At 41.4% G+C, this 18,381-nt stretch overlaps 1 protein-coding gene and 1 long non-coding RNA gene across 2 annotated transcripts in view; one reads left to right on the top strand and one right to left on the bottom strand.

Moving 5' to 3' along the window:
• The window catches only part of GPR158 (G protein-coupled receptor 158), a 444,280-nt gene extending 436,238 nt beyond the window's left edge, over positions 1 to 8,042 (bottom strand). Inside the window, exon 1 of the mRNA XM_005564806.5 lies at positions 6,458 to 8,042. Within this exon, the coding sequence (XP_005564863.3) occupies positions 6,458 to 7,359 (902 nt within the window). The 5' untranslated portion in view covers positions 7,360 to 8,042. The remainder of the gene's footprint in view (positions 1 to 6,457) is intronic.
• LOC141407593 (uncharacterized) lies at positions 6,146 to 16,698 on the top strand. Its single transcript, XR_012417225.1, has 2 exons — positions 6,146 to 7,104; positions 15,990 to 16,698. It is a non-coding gene; the product is annotated as an uncharacterized lncRNA (long non-coding RNA).
• Positions 16,699 to 18,381: the final 1,683 nt, after the last annotated feature.

Genomic DNA, 18,381 nt, shown 5'->3' with positions numbered 1-18,381 from the left:
ACGCCTTGGCATCACAGTATATTACAATATAATCATAAAATGCAGTGTATGTTGAATTCAACAGCACTCTTAAGACTGAAAAAGGGTAGCCGTAAAATCTGAACCATTTGCAACAAACTGCTGCTTTTCTGAAGTTGAAAGCAACATTTGGCTTATCCAGAAGTTGAGGCTGGAAAAACAGTCTAGTGAGAGCCTCAGTTATCTCTCCAGACAGTAAGCATAATTCTTGTAATTTATTTTGCAGTTCTGGAAATCCCATTTCTACTTCCAAATGCATATCCTAGAAAATGGGAAGATAATCCTGTACCATTGCTACACCACAACATATAGCCCTTCTTTGAAATTTCAAAGCCAACTACAGAGGCAAATTGAAAACAGATTGTTTTTAAAAAGTAAGTAGGGAGCTTCCAAATGTCTGAACATTTATTCTCTTGAGAGAAATTATAGAGGTATTCTGAGACCCTTGGTCTAGAAATCTATGAAGCAACTTCATGTTGACTCCAAGTAAATCAGGAAGTCTTAAGTCCTGTAAATTAGATCGTGCTTATTCTTATTTTGAAATGGAGTTCTCATTTCCATTATTAGTTTATGTACTTAACTCATTGTACATTGATAGGACTTTCTGTAAATATTCTGTGAGTAAATGATCATTATAAAGTCAAACATGGAACACATGAGCATTTTCTGCATTTATATAGCATTCATTAACTGATTTCAGCAGCAAATCAAATAAAACTTTACAAGTTGAAGCAATGCATCAGGCTAGGTGTGGCTCATGCCTGTAATCCCAATGCTTTGGGAAGCTGAAGCAGGTGGATCGCCTGAGCCCAGGAGTTCAAGACCGGCCTGGGCAACGTAGCAAAACCCTATCTCTACAAAAACTGAAAAAAATAGCCGGGCATGGTGGCTCGGGCCTGTAGTCTTAGCTGCACAGAAAGCTGACATGGGAGAATCACTTGAGCCTGGGAGGTTGAGGATGCAGTGAGCCAAGATCACGCCACTGCACTCCAGCCTGGGCAACAGTGTGAGATCCTGTCTCAAAAAAAGAAATAAATAAAATAAAGTGACATATTGAATGATGTGCATAATCATTGATTTTTTAGGGTTATAAGGAGTTATCTCGTCCAACATCCTCAATTTACAGTTGAAGAAACTGAAAATTAAAGAGGCAACTCCTGCCTCTGGTAACACCCTCAGTCAACGATATGGTCTAGGCTGGTACCGACATCTGTCTCTAAGGCCAGTATTTCTACCATGACCCATTGCCATTACAAGCCTTCATAATGATTAGAAACAAAACTAAACTGCTATATAAGTTACAAATTACTCTAAGTCAAATGACTCTAATACAAGTAAATGAAGACAGTTATGGCCAGCTGAGGATAGTATTCGGGAAGACAGAAGCTACAATACAAAAATATTTACTAAACTTCCTATGTGATGACAGTTCTTCATTTAGCCTTTACAGAATTTCAAAGGAGATACACATTACTCTTCATAGCTTAAAGATGATGTAACTGAGGCTTAAAAGCCTCCACAGCAGAAATTCATCTGAAAACCTTTTAATCTATAACCCAGGCAAACACCTCTGGGCTATTTCTGTAGGTAAGCCTACACATCATTTTCAGCTCCTATAAGAAAGACATAGGATACGTTTGGCCTATCCTATGTGGTCATTTCTCTTACACTATGTGAATTGCCCTCTTTTGTTGAAAGCAGAAATCTGTAATAGAATCACTGAAGGAGGTGTGTGGGTGTCTTGTGTGAAGGAGAGAAAGTGGAGTGAGCACTCAGGCAGTCAGTGAATCAGTGACACTAATGTTTATTAGTTTCTAAAAAGAGATTTCCACACTATTGTGATCTTTCCTTTATCTCCCTATTGACTTTTCTTTCTTTTTTTTTTTAACCAAATACCAAGTCTAATATTCACTTGGTTTCCTCTTCCTTTGCATGTGACTCTCCCATATCATTTCCACAAGGTACTAGATTTATGTGTATCAGCCCTGTTTCCAAAAAGTATTTGTTGACTATGTGGATAGGCCAATTAAGAGGTATATGGAAATCATCAAGTCTATTTCCACATTTTTATTATGCAGAAACTGATTTCCAGACAGGTAATACAGTCAGTCAGAGACAAAATTGGGACTTGAGGCAAAGTTCTGCTTCAAATTGAATACTCTTCTCACTGTACAACATACTTGGTTGCATCGTTGGCCCAAAAAGAATAAGTGTGTATCACTGGTTTGGGCCAAGTATATTACTTAATTCAAACCAATATCATCTTATACATTTTTAATGACAAAATTAGGGAATCAAGAGATAGAAATCAGCACAGGATGGTGGAAAGACTACGCAGGCTTCGTAGCTAGACAGATCTAAATTTGATTTTAGGTCCTTCATTTACTAGCTACATTAGCTTGGGCAGGTTGCTCAACTTTTCTGAACTGGTTGCGACCTGAGATTTCTAAGAATTAAATGCACTGAAATATATAAAATATCTAATGTATAGTAGATACTCAGTAAGTATTGGTTTCCCTTAATTCTCACTTGCCCCAAAAGAGCTATTCCACTTCTAGCAAATTCCTTTAGCTATTTGGGTCTCAGCTTCCTCAACTATAAAATGAGAAGAAACCAAAGGAATTCCAAATTCCCTCTCAAGTTCATCAAGAATTAATTCTTTAAAGGAATTTTAAAGAAATTCATCTTCTTTTAAATTCAACAGACACTTAAGTACCTGCTAACCATCCTAGGCACTGAAAGATTCCAACCACTGCCAGAGAGGTATCTATGCATTCAACAGAATGGGATCCAACTCCATAGTACTTTAAGTTCCACGAAGAAAAATCATTATGCAAACAAAAGAACCCTAGCTTTAAGGAAAATGCTACGAGGATATTACAAACCTAATGGTAAAAGTAAAAATATTTTCAGGGTATATCTTAAATTATTACTCTCTGTTTTTTACTAGGATGGAAAATGAGAACCAAGTGTTCATACACTATAGATATGTAACAAAAGACTCAAGAAATACTTAAGAGAAATGAGTGCCATTTTTTCAAAGACAAAAAATGAGCAGCAAACTTCTATTTCCATATGTGCATTATGCTACATCTTAAATTTTAAGATACTTGTGTCATTCTGAAACACAGGGGAATAGAATTTATTCTGAGAGATTGTTTTACAGTGATAAACGGTAATATGAGAAGATATTTTTATATTGAACTTCTTATAAGAAATTCTACATATTACTTTTAAAGTTCATGCTTTGGATTTATATTACCTAAAAATAAAATACAATTTAATTTACTTTAATTTAAACGTCTGAATCTTGTAAGTAAGACCTGGGAAAATAGTAACTAACCTTAACTAAAAGTTATTTCTCCTTTTCCCTTTCATAAGTAAACCATTATCCGTGGATTTTCTGTTATACATAAAGCTTTTTGCAAATAACATTTCACATGTTTAAAAGACTATTTAAAATCATGATCAGGGCTCCTTATCTGGTTTCCCAAAAATTCATTTGAGGTTTACCTTGTTACCATACCTGTCAAATACTATCCACCTATACTGTAGAATTTTAGAATGCGTATTTTATATAATAAAATATCATCAACAAAAAACCTTTTCCTTTTATGAGTATAAAGATATACAGAAATGACCCATTTAAATATTATCTCAATATGTGAAATTAACAATATAATCTCTTTTTTAAGTGATAGCTGTTTTCTATGGCTTAATTTTTTTGGTTGTGATAAATGATGATAGAGAATAAAGTATGTCCCCAACACAGGTTGTATACAGAGGTCCAGAGAGTCACAGATACCTGCTTTAGGTATATATTTATCAAGTATAGGATAAACTAGAGGCAGAAGGCCTGGATCCCATTTCTGTTGTTGCTACAAACTTGATACGTGATTTTTGGACAAGTCACTTTATAGCTCTGTTTCTTCATCTAGGAGACAACAGGTGGAACTATCTGATGCCTGTAAGATTTTCTTCTGGTTTCTACTGTGTGGACCCTCAATACAGCATTTGAAGGGCACAGGATATGGGGCCAAAGCACTCACAGGAGAGCATTTACCTTGTGATTCTACTGAGACCAGCCAGCTGCAGTAGAGAGCCAGACACTAAATGGCTGGCTTTGTGCCTTGGCTGAAGAATACCATCTTTATATCCTTTGTGTAGGAAGACACTTAAAGAAATAAACTATTTTCTAAACAGAGTGAAAAAACAGGGAATGTCTGAGCCCTGTCAACCTGAGACCCTTTGTGTCCTCAGCCTTTCAACTTGGCTGCCAGAAGGCACTGAGTTCATTTAGGCAAACTATGCTTTCTGATCCATATGATTAAGAGAGATAATTCTGAAAATGAATGGTTTTCATCCTCAGTTCCACAGTGGCCCTCGAAAATACATATATTTTACACAGTAACTACATTGTTTATAGCAACCCCTAGGACACCTTCATAGAACAGAATTTGGAATGGTGGTACATATGATATGAAGTATGAAGTGGGCTTAAATCCTGGATCTGCTATTTTACTGCTGTGCAATCTTGGGCAAGAAGCTTAACCCCTCTGGGCTTCAGATTCCTTTTCTGTAAAATAGAGAAAATAATAAAACTTAACTCAAAAGGTTGCTGTAAGGCCTAATCAAGACAGTGCATGCAAAGCAGTTAGCACAGAGCCTGACATAAAGTAAATGTTAGATGAAAAAGATAGATAAATCCTGAAACTTCAGGCTCCCTAAAAAGACTCGTTTAAAGGCTACAAACAGTTTGCTGGCAGTGAATGGCATCTGCTGGTCTTTCCTCTTCTGAGCAAACAGCATGGCAAAGATTCAAAGCTGGGCTCAGCTCTTACTAATAGGATCCTGCAAGAATTAGGAGGAAATGAGATTATCTTGAAAGTAGAAAAGAGTTAGTCTGGTTTAAGACAAGACCTTTAAAAGAGATAGAAACACATACAAAGACACACACACACATATATTTAATATGGTCATACGGAATCAGACAAAGGGGGTTATTATCCTTTATGCCTTCACAAGTATTGCCAACATTAAAAGCTACAGAACTTGATAACTGGATGGCTCCCTACAGACTGTCTAGTTCAACTCCCTCACTGGACAGATAAGTAGCTGAGACCCAGAGAGGTTACGCAACTTGCGTGAGGTCATTCAGCAGTGAATGGCAGTACCAAGACAAACAAGCGTTCTGACCTTTCCCACTTGCCCACCCAGTACTTGATCTGGCATCTTTCAGCAGGTCAGCATCCTGTCCTCGCTGTGCCAGGGTATTTAAAAAATAAATAGATAATCCACACACAAAGGTTTCTCACTCCTGTCCAAGTTCCCAAAAAGTACAAAAGCAATCTCAGCCCCTGAGGCCCTCTTTCCAGAGCCTTCCGTCATGGGACTAAGGGATGATCTCAGTCCATCTTGGGCCCTCTCCTAAGCCCTCTTGGGTGTATCTACTCTTTCAGTTCCTTCCTCACATCCACTCTTAAAGGTTGCTTCCAGAAATTACCTGCCTCAAAGGTCAGGCACTTCCCCAGGCAGAAGTTAAAACCTGTTAATTTGCAAATTCTCTGCTTCCCTCAAATGCTATAGTTTGAGACAGGAAATACAGACTCCCTTAAGTTTCCTCCAGTTTCCTTGAATGAATTCAGTCACAACTGATGCCTCCCTCTCGAATATAACTAGGTCCATTTGTAAATCATGTGAGTGTGTGAAGGGCTGGAGAACCCTTAGGTATGCCTAACACTGGGAAGAGGAGGAAAAGGCCACCAAGGAAGGAAAGATCAATTGCGGGGAGAGGGGAGACCAGTAGAAGGAGCACCCTGACCAAATTGCAAACTCTGGATCCCAGAGACAGCTAGCTGCTGGGACTGACTCACTGCTGAGGTGCCGGAACTGCGAAGAGATGGCACAGTTTTAATTATAAGCTCTGACTAACAACAAACCGGTGCCCCCAACTGCACACGTAGGAAGCAGGCAGAGGCTACCCCAAAGTGGCAGAAACAAGGAACTCTCTGTTCCTCCTGCTCCCTTTTCGCCTCTCATCTGAGGCTTGCCACTCCGCGGACACACCCGGCGCTCGCCAAGTTGTCGCATCGCCCCCGTGAGGAACGCCCCTCCCTGCTCTCCCGACAGTTTGAGGGAAGCACAGAGCAGCGGGGGTGTCTCCGTCCTGCCGAGGGCTGCCCGTCCCTCGCCCCGTGCGGGGAAACTGGTCCCAGAGAATGAATGGCTTTTGCCGAGCGCCGGAAGCTGACGGGCGGGGGGCGCTTCTCGCCCCCAATACCCCGCGCCCGCGTGGGGTGTCTCTCAGCCCGGGTCTCTGCTCTGAGGGTGAGAAGCGTTCGTGTCACAGCCAAGGGTTCCTTCCCCACACGTGCATCCCCCCCCCGCAAGACCGGAAGGAAAGCTTTTGCCTTCCCTCGTGCCCCCCGGCCATCCCTACCTGAATTCCGGGACCAGGTTAGGCTGCAACCCGTAGAAGGCAGAGGAAAGAGTAACCAGCCACCCGGGCTTGTAACTCCCGTTCTCGCACTCCAGATAAGGCGGAGACCACTTGACGTGGCTCTTGTCCCCGCCGAGCCCGTCCTTGCGCCTCCAGCTGTGGCCTAGGCTCCGGGGCCCCTGATTGGGGCCGCGGCGGTGTAAGTGGGGCCTCCACTTGCGCCGGAGGCCGTGAAACCACTCCGTCTCCAGGGTGGCGTTGGCCAGGTGGGGTGCAGAGGAGGAAAGGTCTTGGAGCAGGATGCGGCTCTCCTCGCGCGTGGCCTGGAGGAAGACCTGTGGGGCCGGCGCGGACAGCGACTCGGTGCTGAAGGTGATGGCCGCCCGGGAGATGCTGGGCTCGCCCTCCAGGAGGCTCCGCACCAGCGCCTGGTACCACTCCAGGTCGTCCTGCAAGTTCTGCTCCCGCGACTTATTGCTCTGCAGCATCATGTTGAGGAAGTTGGTGGCGTGTGTCAGTGTGTCCAGCGCCCCGTGCAAGGAGGGATGCGCACTGGCCAGGGCTGGCCACTTCCCCGGCAGGCCCGCCAACTCGTAGCGGCCGGAGCAGTTGGCTCGCTTCAGCTGGTGGGAGTCCCCGGTGTAGAGGTAAGAGGCCACGTCCATGGGCACCTCCTCGGCGAGTTTCTGCGCCAAGATGGTGCCATCGGTGGAGCGGCTCCAGGGAGCCGAGGAGTCCGAGGCAGAGGCTCGAGCCGGCTGCTGGGCGTGCGGCTTCCCCCTCGGGGTCCTCTCTCGAGGGGAGTCCGGCCGTCCTTGGGGGTCGCGGCTGGCGCCAACAGCTCCCAATCCCAGCTGAGCGAGCAGGAGGCAGAGGAGTAAGGGGTAAGCCATGGCTCCCATCTCCCTCGCAGAGAGAAGAGGAGGGAACGGGGGGAATCACTTTTTAAATTTGGATAGTCAATTTTCAACAGTCAGACTTTTTCCAGGAGTCTTCCCACCTTCTCCAGATGGCACCCAGTCCAAAGGACTTGAAAATAAGAATGTTTCGAGATTGGTCCCGGGTGGCTAAGCTACCGTCGCAGAAATCAAGTCACCTGTGGCAGCGCTGGCCGTGCCCGCTGCGAGAGGGGCCGGCTGGGGATTACGCACCTCGCAGCCTGAAGCCGAGCGGGTTACATGGCCTCGCGCTCCCAGCGGCTGGAGTCAGCCCGCGTCCGTCTCTCGGCCCGGCTGCCGCCACCGCTGCTCTCATTGAGGCGCGTTCAGAAGCTGCTGTTGCTGCTGCTGCTGCTGCCGCCGCAGCCGCCGAAGACGCTGCTCCATAGTCTCACCCGCCGCAGGTCGTTCCCGCCTCCCGGCTCTGGCTCCTCCTCGACCGCTTTGCCCGGAGGCGCGGGGCGCGCGCCCAGACCCGCACCGCGAGCGCAGCCGCGAGTTCCGAGGAGCAAAGACGTCCTTTAAGACGTTTGTCTCTCCGGAGTCGGGAAGGCCGGGCGGCTGGTTAATTGCAGCCTCTAGGTTTGGCCGCAAACCACACTCCAGCCTCTCTCCTTGCTCCCGGCTCGGGGGAGGAAAGCCAGTTTAAAGAGGCAGCTTGGCCGCAACCAAACCCTTGTAGGGCGGCTGCAAGTCGTCTTGTCCCCTGTTTGGTCGGCTCCTCTGTCAATCAGCCGACTGCCATTTGTGGGGCCGGGGCGGGAGCTGTCCAGTGCTGAACCCGAGGCGGCCCGCGGGCGGCGGGGGCGCGGGAGGCAGCCTGCCGAGTCCTCGCACCCACTCGCGTTCCGGATGACTCGGAAACCTGCGGGGGTGGCGTAGGGTGGGCGGGAGAGGGGGGAGAAGCTGAGATTCCGTGGCTCAGAGCGAAGGAAACTTGGACGTACTGAGGAGGAGGGTGTTGGCGTCTTGCATGCTTAGTTAATATCAGCCTTTTGCCTGGAAAAGAGGGAGAAGGGAGTAGTTTTCATTTCTAGGTGAAATCGGACAGAAGGGACATAGGATGGTGACTTGTCCTCCTGAGCATCTGCTCATTTTAGGCAAATTATCAAATCATCTTCCTTGTTGTCAGTTAAAGAAATGATTTAAATATACTTGTCTAGGCTCATCTTAGCTGAGGGAGTAATGGAGAAATCTACCAGCTGTGTTTTAAGGAGAGAAAAAAAAAAAAAGTCATATTTAAGGAATCTCTGTCTGGGGGCCAGAATGGAGGGAAACCTGTAAAACTGTATGCAAGTAAAGATGTGTAAGGGAGAGAGCAAGGGGCAGGACTCATGAGCTGTGGGAGAATGAGAAGGAACCTGTGTAGAGTGAGAAGTGAAATCGTCCTGACTGGGAGTTCCTGGAACTGAGAGATAAGAACTAAGACTTCTAGTTAGCTAAAGGTTGGGATATCCCAGCAGAAGAAAGAAGAACTGAGCAAGTATGCCAAGCCCTCCAAATTATTGGTAAATTTCTTACCACAATCTAACTGATGTTTTGACGCTTATTAGAGAATTTAAGTGTCTTCTGACACTCCAAAAGTAGACTGATAGCAGATATGTAGTGTTTTGCACAGCTAGCTCCACTTTCCATATGCACCTCTATTTTCAAATTACCCAAGAAAGACACAAATAGAAAATCTCCAACTTACTTTAATTCCCAACTAATAAAAATGTCCCTCGTGGCATTCTAAGCAGGCACTGCTTAGATTCACTGTACTATTTTATGTCATCCTTCCTATTGAGAAAATACTTAGGGACTGGAATGTAAGCCCCAAAAGAGCAAAAATCTTTATCTGCATTGGTCAGTGAGGTACCTTGAGCACCCAGAACACTACCTGGCACATAGTAGGCTTTCACTAAATAGTGGCTAAGTTAGTGAATGAACAGGAAGATCATGATGATGAAGCTCACTTAAAAATCAATCTCCTCACCCAAGAAGAGAAGTCTGCCTGACAGCCAGTGATGAGGGTTTTTGGAAGAAGACACAGCAACCAGTTTTTCAGACTGCAGTGGTTGGTCTCCAAATGAGTTTTTATAGTTATGCAAAGAGTGGTTATTAGATTTGTATTTACTTACAAGTAGATCTCATGTTCATATCCGACTTTTTGTTTAAATTTTGCTTTGCAATGTATGCTCCTATGCTAAGTAAAGGTCATCCCATTTTAGTGCTCTGCCACAGTATGGGTGGCAATAATAACAGGAAGAGTTTCTGCTTGTCTAATGTATCAAAGTATACACTATGGTTTTCCATTTACTTAACCATCTAAAGGCCAAAGTATAATTTCCTCATTCATTGATCTTTTTAGAAAACCTACATAACTTATTAACAATTCTTTAAAATTCTCTAGTATCTAACTTAAAAAAGAAGACATACTTATATTAGTATATCCTTCTATAAGTAATCCAATGAACTAAGCACAATCAAAAGACCTGGATTCTGGTTCTAGCTTTATTTTAAAGGAAGATATGTGACCACTGGCAAGACATTTAACATTTCTGTGTCTTGGGACACAAACTGTGTGTCGGCCTCGGGATTTCGCATTGAGTTTGTACTGGAGAGGCACCTGAGCTACTCTCCCAGGGTACCAATCCTTTCACAAGTGCACATCTAATGAGAAAGATGCAGACTATGAGAGACTTTTGCAATTCTAGTATTCCCTTCAATGGATCCCCTTCAACCTACATTGCCAAACAGCTGGGATGAGCTAGTTGTATCTAGAAGAGCACTGCACAATAGAAATACAATGTGAACCAGAAGTAGGATCCTTATAAATAATTTTAAATGTTCAAATAGCACATTAAGATAGTAAAAATAAAGAGTGAAATTAATTTTAATAATATATTTTATGTAACCCAATATATCCAAATTGTTATCATTTCAATAAGTAAACAATGTAAAAGTGTTAATGATATATTTTACACTTTTTACACTAAGTCTTCAAAATCTGATGTTTATTTTACACTCACAGCACAAGGCACTTCACACTAGCCACATTTCAAGTGCTCACTAGCCACCCGTGGCCAGAGGCTACCCTAGAGTGCAAGCTCTAGAAGACAGTCCATTACAGTCCAGAGTGCTAAGAAACCTAGGTCCATGCAAGGTAAGGCACAAAGTTCCAAATGCTCTAAGGGTTCTGGTCCATTTAATAGGTCTGGAATCAAGGTGACTGAGTAGGTAGACAATCCTACGTCTATGTTAGTGTCTATCAATAAATAAAATAATCCAAAAGAGGTTCTTTTAAGGGATCAAGGTTTAGCACATACACACACACACACACACTCCCCAAAGCAGACTACAAAATTCTACACCATCTTGCATAAGACATATTCATTCATTCAACCAATGTTCATTGAGCCTCTACTATGTATCAGGCATTGTGCTTGGTACTGGGACAAAATAGGCACATCTTTTGGCTATGTGGCTCTTACAGCCAAGTGGGTAGAGACAGAGCTAGAGATAAAAAGGCAAACAAATAAATAAGACAATAGCATGTTGTGATAAATACCATGAAGAAATAAACACTGCAAAGTGGTAAAGCATGCATGGTATGAGAGCAGAGAACATATATAAAGAGATAAAGGAAAGAGACTACGAGGAGGTAACAATTGAGCTGAAACCCTAAAAATGAGGAGTAACTGCCTAGGTAGTATGTAATAGTGAACCAGATAAATGTAAGATGGTAAGAAACTTACCTTAAGTTGAGGGAGTAGTGAATGGATGCACTAAGAATACAAATACTCTATCCTTGGCAGGAAAGACAAGTGGAAAAAAATAAATGCAATATGCTAAAGGTCATATGTAATAAGAATAGAACAAACAATTGACACAAAGGAAAATCATTTCATAAGATAAAACAGGAAGTGGGGAGGGGATGATTATCTCCTTCCCCCAATTATAGAAGCATACTTTGTAGATAGAGATAAATATCCCTATGCATGCTGCTTCAAAATTAAGAGCTAAGTCGTCTAAATGAACATGTATACTGCGTAGGAGCTTTATTGTATTTTAATGGAACTATTGGTACATGACCTGTGACCCTGGGTGGAAAAGCCCAAGGAGTTTTTCAACACAGCCTGAAAAGTCAATCTAATTGCTTTAGAACAACCAAATTTGCACTGATGAGAAAGTAGTATGTAATAGACACATAGGTTATTAGTTGTCTTTATATGATTGATTTATCACTATTATAAAAAGGAACATGTGACATTAACATATCTTTAAATAAAAGAAAAAGGTCACAAACTACTGAGATCATATTTTAAGTGAGCAGCATAGGTTGAGTTTTAAAAAATATTTAAATGCAGCTTTAAATCACTTAAATAAGCAAAGATTAAGACTATAGGACGTAGTGAAAGGGCACTGGATTGGCCATTGAGAGACTCAGCTCTAATTGGTTCTACCATTTTCTAATCATGTGACTTTTGACAATTCTTTCAACCTCCCTGAGCCCTTTTTCTGCATCTATAAAATAGGAGTTCTGTTCAGATACACAATCCACAACTGGAATAATTACAACTAAGTGTGAATCATGCTCTATGTACATTTACCAGGAACTCATTGTTCCTGGTCCTCCCAGATTTATAAGGTAAAAGTTATCTTTCTTTCTTTCTTTTTCTTTTTTTTTTTTTTTTTTTTTTTGAGATGGAGTCTCACTCTGTCACCCAGTCTGGAGTGCAGTGGCATGATCTCGGCTCACTGCAAGCTCCACCTCCCAGATTCACACCATTCTTCTGCCTCAGCCTCCCGAGTAGCTGGGACTACAGGTGCCCGCCACCACTCCCAGCTAATTTTTTGTATTTTTAGTAGGGACCAGTTTTCACCGTGTTAGCCAGGATGGTCTCGATCTTCTGACCTTGTGATCTGAGCCCCTCAACCTTCCAGAGTGCTGGGATTACAGGCGTGAGCCAGCGCGCCCAGCCAGTAAAGGTTATTTTTAGATTAAATAATAATGGATCTCAGTAAACAAGGTAGCACAACTCCAGTCAAACTTCTGATAAGGTAAATAAAACTACAGACAATATAGTTTTTTAATATAACACAAAATCAGAAATCCAGTTCTTATTCTTGAGTCGACTGAGATTGGCTCTCCCCAAGCATATGTTATCCCTGTGTCTCATGTGCTCATTTGCAAAATGAAGATCATCGTCTTTGCTATCCAAGAGTAATGGTTTTGAAATTTCAGGATGCAGAACTATCACCAAAGAATTCAAATTTGTGATCTGGGTGAGACTTTAGAATCTGCATTCTCAGGTGATTCTGATACAAATGATCCGTGGAACACATGCTAAGAAATACCGCCCTGCCTTGAGCCAAGGAAAATAACTCTAAGATATTAGGAGAAAAGTTGTTTCATTGTTTGTTTTTGTTTTTTGTTTTGTTTTGTTTTTGGGTTTTTTTTTTTTTTTTTTTTTTGGTAAACACAAAGTCTTACTATCAATTGTGAAATGTAGCCTGTGAAAAAATAAAACCAGTAAAAAGTATTACTATTATTATATTTATATAGCACTTACAGTGGCCAGGCATTATGCTAAGGATTTGACATACTTTAGCTCATTTAATCTTCATTATAACACTGTGAGTTTGGTACTGCTTCCATTTTACAGATGGGAATCAAACAACCAAAAACATAAATTGCCCTAATTCACCCATCTGTCTCCAGATGTCATGCTCACAATCATTAGACCAGTAACTCTCAAATGTTTATATATTGGATTCATCTGGAGAGGTTTAGTCAACGCACAGATTAGTGCCCCTACTCCCCAGATTGCTGATTCAGTAGTCTGGAATAGGGCCTAAGAATCCACATTCTTAACACATTTCCAGTGATGCTAATACTGCTGGCCCAGGGATCACACTTTGAGAACCACTGCCCTGTACCATGCTTTTTACCATTATAATCTGTTGCCTATATATGCTTACACGTTTCCATGTATTTTACATGGAAAAAAGGAGTAAGTCAACATGAATGAGTGCAAAGATGCCTAAAATCTGCTAAGAAAAAAAATCTCTCAGTCTATTTCCAACTTAGAAGGCTTACCCAAGATATTTATGTTTTTCACTTAGCAATTTATTCTCATCTGCCTCCAGTTTACCCTTAAACTCTTACTCCCTGTCAGCATCACTTCTAACAACACTCCAACTCTTTCTACAGTTATCTCCTCTGCTTTTCACTATGAAGACATGACTTGGGCTGTCCCTGAATTCTCAATGAAATGTTTTGGTTTTGTTGTTTTTTTTAAGTACTACTAAACACAGTATCATCTCCATAGTCACTGGGGCTTTGACCCAAATTGCTAGTTTCCTCCATCTTCTCCCCATCACACAAAATTGATTGGTAAACCCAAAGACATCTCAAGAACTTTCCAACCACAAGGGAAGAAAACACTAAGAGATGGTATTTATGTAGGAAAATCCTGAATGTGCTAAGGCAAAACATTTACCTAAATGACTTTCCATGTCATTGACGGGACAGTTAAGGGCCAATATACCGTTTACTAAAAATTATAGCAAATTATGGACAGCCCAACTCCATTGAATCCAAAGATTGACTCCCTCTCTCATCAAGAAATAAAAGCAACCAAAACTTTGAAACAAAATATACTGGAAAAAAATTGATTTTGTGGATAGGAAGAGATGAGAAATGGATTACTTTTTCTTTGCTCAATTTTGCCTGCTCCCCTTACCGGAGGGAAGCACATCATACCTTATGTATATGTATGTTGTCAGAGCTCATAACATTGTTTCCATCAGCATATTACCTTGGGTGTCATGGGGGTTTATTTCATAATCAATGTAGGACTTCGCTTTCCATCTGAACACAGGAGCTTTTGAAAGTTGGGAACTTCAAGTATTTGGGACTGTTACCGGAAGGATGGCCATGAGGTCCTTGGCATTTGGAACAAACAATTGAACAAAACACACAAAGCCTTAATAACAAAGGAATGAACCACAGGAATGAAACAACAAAAGCGGGGATTTATTAAAGCAAGGAAGCATTCCATAGGGTGGGAGTGGGCCCCAGCAAGCAGTTCGAGGGCCCAGTTACAAAGTTTTCTGGGTTTTAAGTACTTCTTTTGAGGTCCCTATTGGCTTCCCCTTATCTGGATGACGGATTTGGTCCGTGGCTAAAGGCTGAGGTGAATTGGCACCCTATGCAGATGACGGGATGGTCCATACTTGGCCCACACCAATCCAGGACACTTTCCTTTCCATCTGAGCCCTGGTGGATGGGGGAGGGCTGTAGGGAGAGTAGCCTTTGATCCTTTGCTACTCAGGTGTGGGGAGATGGAGTTTTTCCTTTTGGTTTAGCTTTAGGAAGTTTGTGTTAATTGGTCTTAGGTTCCCCGCCTGCAGACCTAGGTGTTTTCCCTTTGAGTTAACATTAGGAAATTATCATGAATTGGCCTTAGATTCCCTGCCCCCAGACTTTGGTGTTTTCCCTTGGTTCAGCTTTAGGAAGTCAGTACCAACTGGCCTTAAGTTCCCTGCCTCCAGACCCTATTCTCCTGCCTCAGGACCACACCTATATGATGTGTGCACATGTCACACACACACAGGACACACTAATTCATGGCAATTCTTCATTGATAAAGAGAGAAACGTGTGTGACGACATGGATAAACCCGGAGAACATTATGCTCACATGACATATGCCAGGCACAGAAAGACAAACACCACATGATCTCACTTATATGTGGAATCTAAAAAAGTCTCACAGAAGCAGAAAGTAGAGTGATTGTTACCAGGGCCTAGGGCAGGGGCAGGGAATTGGGGAGATAGTGAAAAGATACAAAATGTCAGTTAGACGGGAGGAATAAGTTCAAGAGATCTGTTACACAACATGGTGACCATAGCTAATAGTAATGTATCGCACACTTCAAAATTGCTAAGAGAGTAGATTTTAAGTGTTCTTACCACAAATAAATGCTAAATATGTAAGGTAATGCAAATATTGAATAATTAAGGTGGTGGCTCACACCTGTAATCCTAGCACTTTGGGAGGCTGAGGCGGGCAGATCACTTTATTCCAGGAGTTTGAGGCCATCCTGGCTAACATGATGAAATCTTGTCTCTACCAAAATTACAAAAATTAACCAGGCATTGTGGCAGGTGCCTGTAATCGCAAACTACTCAGGAGGCTGAGGCAAGAGAATCATTTGAGTCTAGGAGGTGGAAGTTACAGTGAGCCACGATCAGGCCACTGCACTCCAGCCTGGGCAACAGACCGAGACGCCCTCTCAAAAAAAACAAAGTTGAATAATTCAATTTAGCCATTCTACAATACATACATATCTCAACACATCACGTTGTATATACTATAAATATATACAATTTTTGTCAATTTAAAAAAAAAAAAGCAGAAATTATAAATCCAAACTTACAAAGATCAGTTTAAAATAATATGAAGCTACTTGTAAAATGTTTACTATTTTTAAAAAATTGAGGGAAAATAATCCAGTAGTGTTGATTTTGTTCAAATTTCAGATATTATCTTGATTTTATTTTATCTTTTTTTAATAGATTTTATTTTATCTTATTTTTTCTTATAGAGACAAGGTCTCACTATGTTGCCCAGGCTGATCTCGAACTTCTGGCCTCAAGCAAATCTCCCACTTCGGCCCCCCAAAATGCTGCAGCTACAGGCATGAGCCACTGCACCTAGCGCAGGTATCATCTTAAAGTTAGGACTGTATGAAATAACAAAACAAAGAAACAAACATGTCACAGAAATATGTTCTAACAAAATGTTGTGAAAAAAGAAAATTATTGCATGTGTCCCGATGGAAATATCTTCATGCCAAGAAAATGGACTATTACTGAAGTATGAGTCAAAATAGAAAACTGTTTTGTAGATCTATAGTTGTATTTTAACTGTAATATTATGTATGCCTAAAAATGTTTCCTCCAGACCCCTGCTGTCCCTAAAGAAAAAATAATAGTGACAAATTTACTTTCAGGTTTTTTTTTTTTAATCTAACCTCTAGTCAGTTGGTCTCTCCTCCTTCTCCTTCCTCTCCTTCTCCTCCTTCTTCTCCTCTTCCTTCTCCTCCTCCATCTCCCTCTATTCTTTTTCTTCCTTTTTCTCTGACAAGCATCAGGTGCTCAATGAGAAATTAGCTGTAAGTGTGAATTGTCCCCAAGGGAAGGGAAGAGAGGGAACTTCATACCTGTGAGGTACTTATTAAAATGTACTAAAAAGTGGCTTGTTTTGATTGCTTTGGGTATTACCATTAAAGTAGGTCTGATGCAGAAGCCTAACTGCTGTGGCCTATATAAATCATTTCTACTTGTCACTTTGATGTACACTTTGGAATGAAGAGTATCAGGCAAGATTTTTGCGTGCTGTTTACCAACAGCTCTCTATTCAGACACACAAGAATTTTAGAGTTTTGGTACAAGCTTTTGGCTCCCTTTGTTCTCTGTGTCAAAGAAGGTTCTTCAATAATAGGACTGACTTCAAGAATACATGACCATCACTCATCACAATATCTGGGAAGGAATGAGTTCTTTTAGAGCACTATATAGAAATAACAAGTTCTTATATATTGTGTCGAAAAACATAAGCTAGAGGAGAGAAGGCAAAAAAGAGAAACAATTTTCAAGAATCCACAGTGTCATGAGTACCAAATGTGATTAAAATGTAACTGTTTCAACTGGTTGTTTTTATATCCCAAATCAGATTTTTTTTAAGTAAAGAATTAAAATTTGCCAGGCACAATGATATGTGCCTGTATTCCCAGCGACTCAAGAGGCTGACAGGGGAGGATCACTTGAGCCCAGGAGTTTGAGGCTGGTCTCTGCAACATAGTGAAACTCTGTTTCTTAAAAAATAAAATAAAATTTAAGGAAGACAAAAAAAGTGATACGAAAGCTCTCTGAATGTCAAGGTTGTTTTCACTGAAATGGATTAACCAAGAAATGAAGAGAATCTCATTTCTTAAAGAATCAATTGTGGTCTCCAGTAAAACAATATCCACGTATCAGAAATGAGCATTATTTAATTCTGACTAGATTGACGGGTGAACCAAATAACCATGGGAAGCCATCCCTTTCCTACTGTTCTATGATAGACTAAGGAATACATCCTATTATGTCCACACAAACAGAAAAACTAGTAAAGATATATTCAACCCTAATACTTGTTTTAAGCATCAGAATCCAATCTATCTTTGTCACCACTTCTCTCATGCCACATTTTTCAACCTGACATTTAAGACCATTTACTGATTTTTTTTTTTTTTTTTTTTTACTTATCCCACCAGTTCTTCCCTACCTTTTGGAGATTCTCCATTCCAACGAAGTTAACCTGTTTACACTCTCCCATTATAAGTTATTTGCACACTCTAGGCCTATATCTGCCTTTGTGGAAACTAATCCTATTGAGAAAACTTTCACAAATACGTGTTTCCTCTTCTTAAAACCTTTAACAACTGCCAACTCTCTGAATAGACATATATCCAAAGACAATATATAAATGGCTAATAAGTGTATGAAAAGATATTCAGCCTCATTAGTGATTAGAAAAGTGAAAATCAAAACATCGGGTTCAAGTTGGTATTTGAAAAAAACAACAAAAAAAGAAAGTCAAAACAATAATGAGATACCATCACACATTTTCTAGAAGGACTATAATAAATAAGATAGGCAATAACAAATGTTGGTAGGGGTGTGGAGAAACAGGAACCTTCATAGAGCAGATGGGAATGTAAAGTGCATATCCACTTTAGAAAACAATTTGGCAGTTTCTCCCAGCTACTCGGGAGGCTGAGGCAGGAGAATGGCGTGAACCCGGGAGGCGGAGCTTGCAGTGAGCCGAGATCGCGCCACTGCACTCCAGCCTGGGCGACAGAGTGAGACTCCGTCTCAAAAAAAAAGAAAACAATTTGAAAACAATTTGGCAGTTTCTCAAAAGTTAAACAGTAACTGACAAATGACCAAGCA

Source organism: Macaca fascicularis, chromosome 9, assembly GCF_037993035.2.
Source record: "Macaca fascicularis isolate 582-1 chromosome 9, T2T-MFA8v1.1".
Lineage (NCBI taxonomy): Eukaryota > Metazoa > Chordata > Mammalia > Primates > Cercopithecidae > Macaca > Macaca fascicularis.
This window is presented reverse-complemented; position numbering and strand designations above follow the sequence as displayed.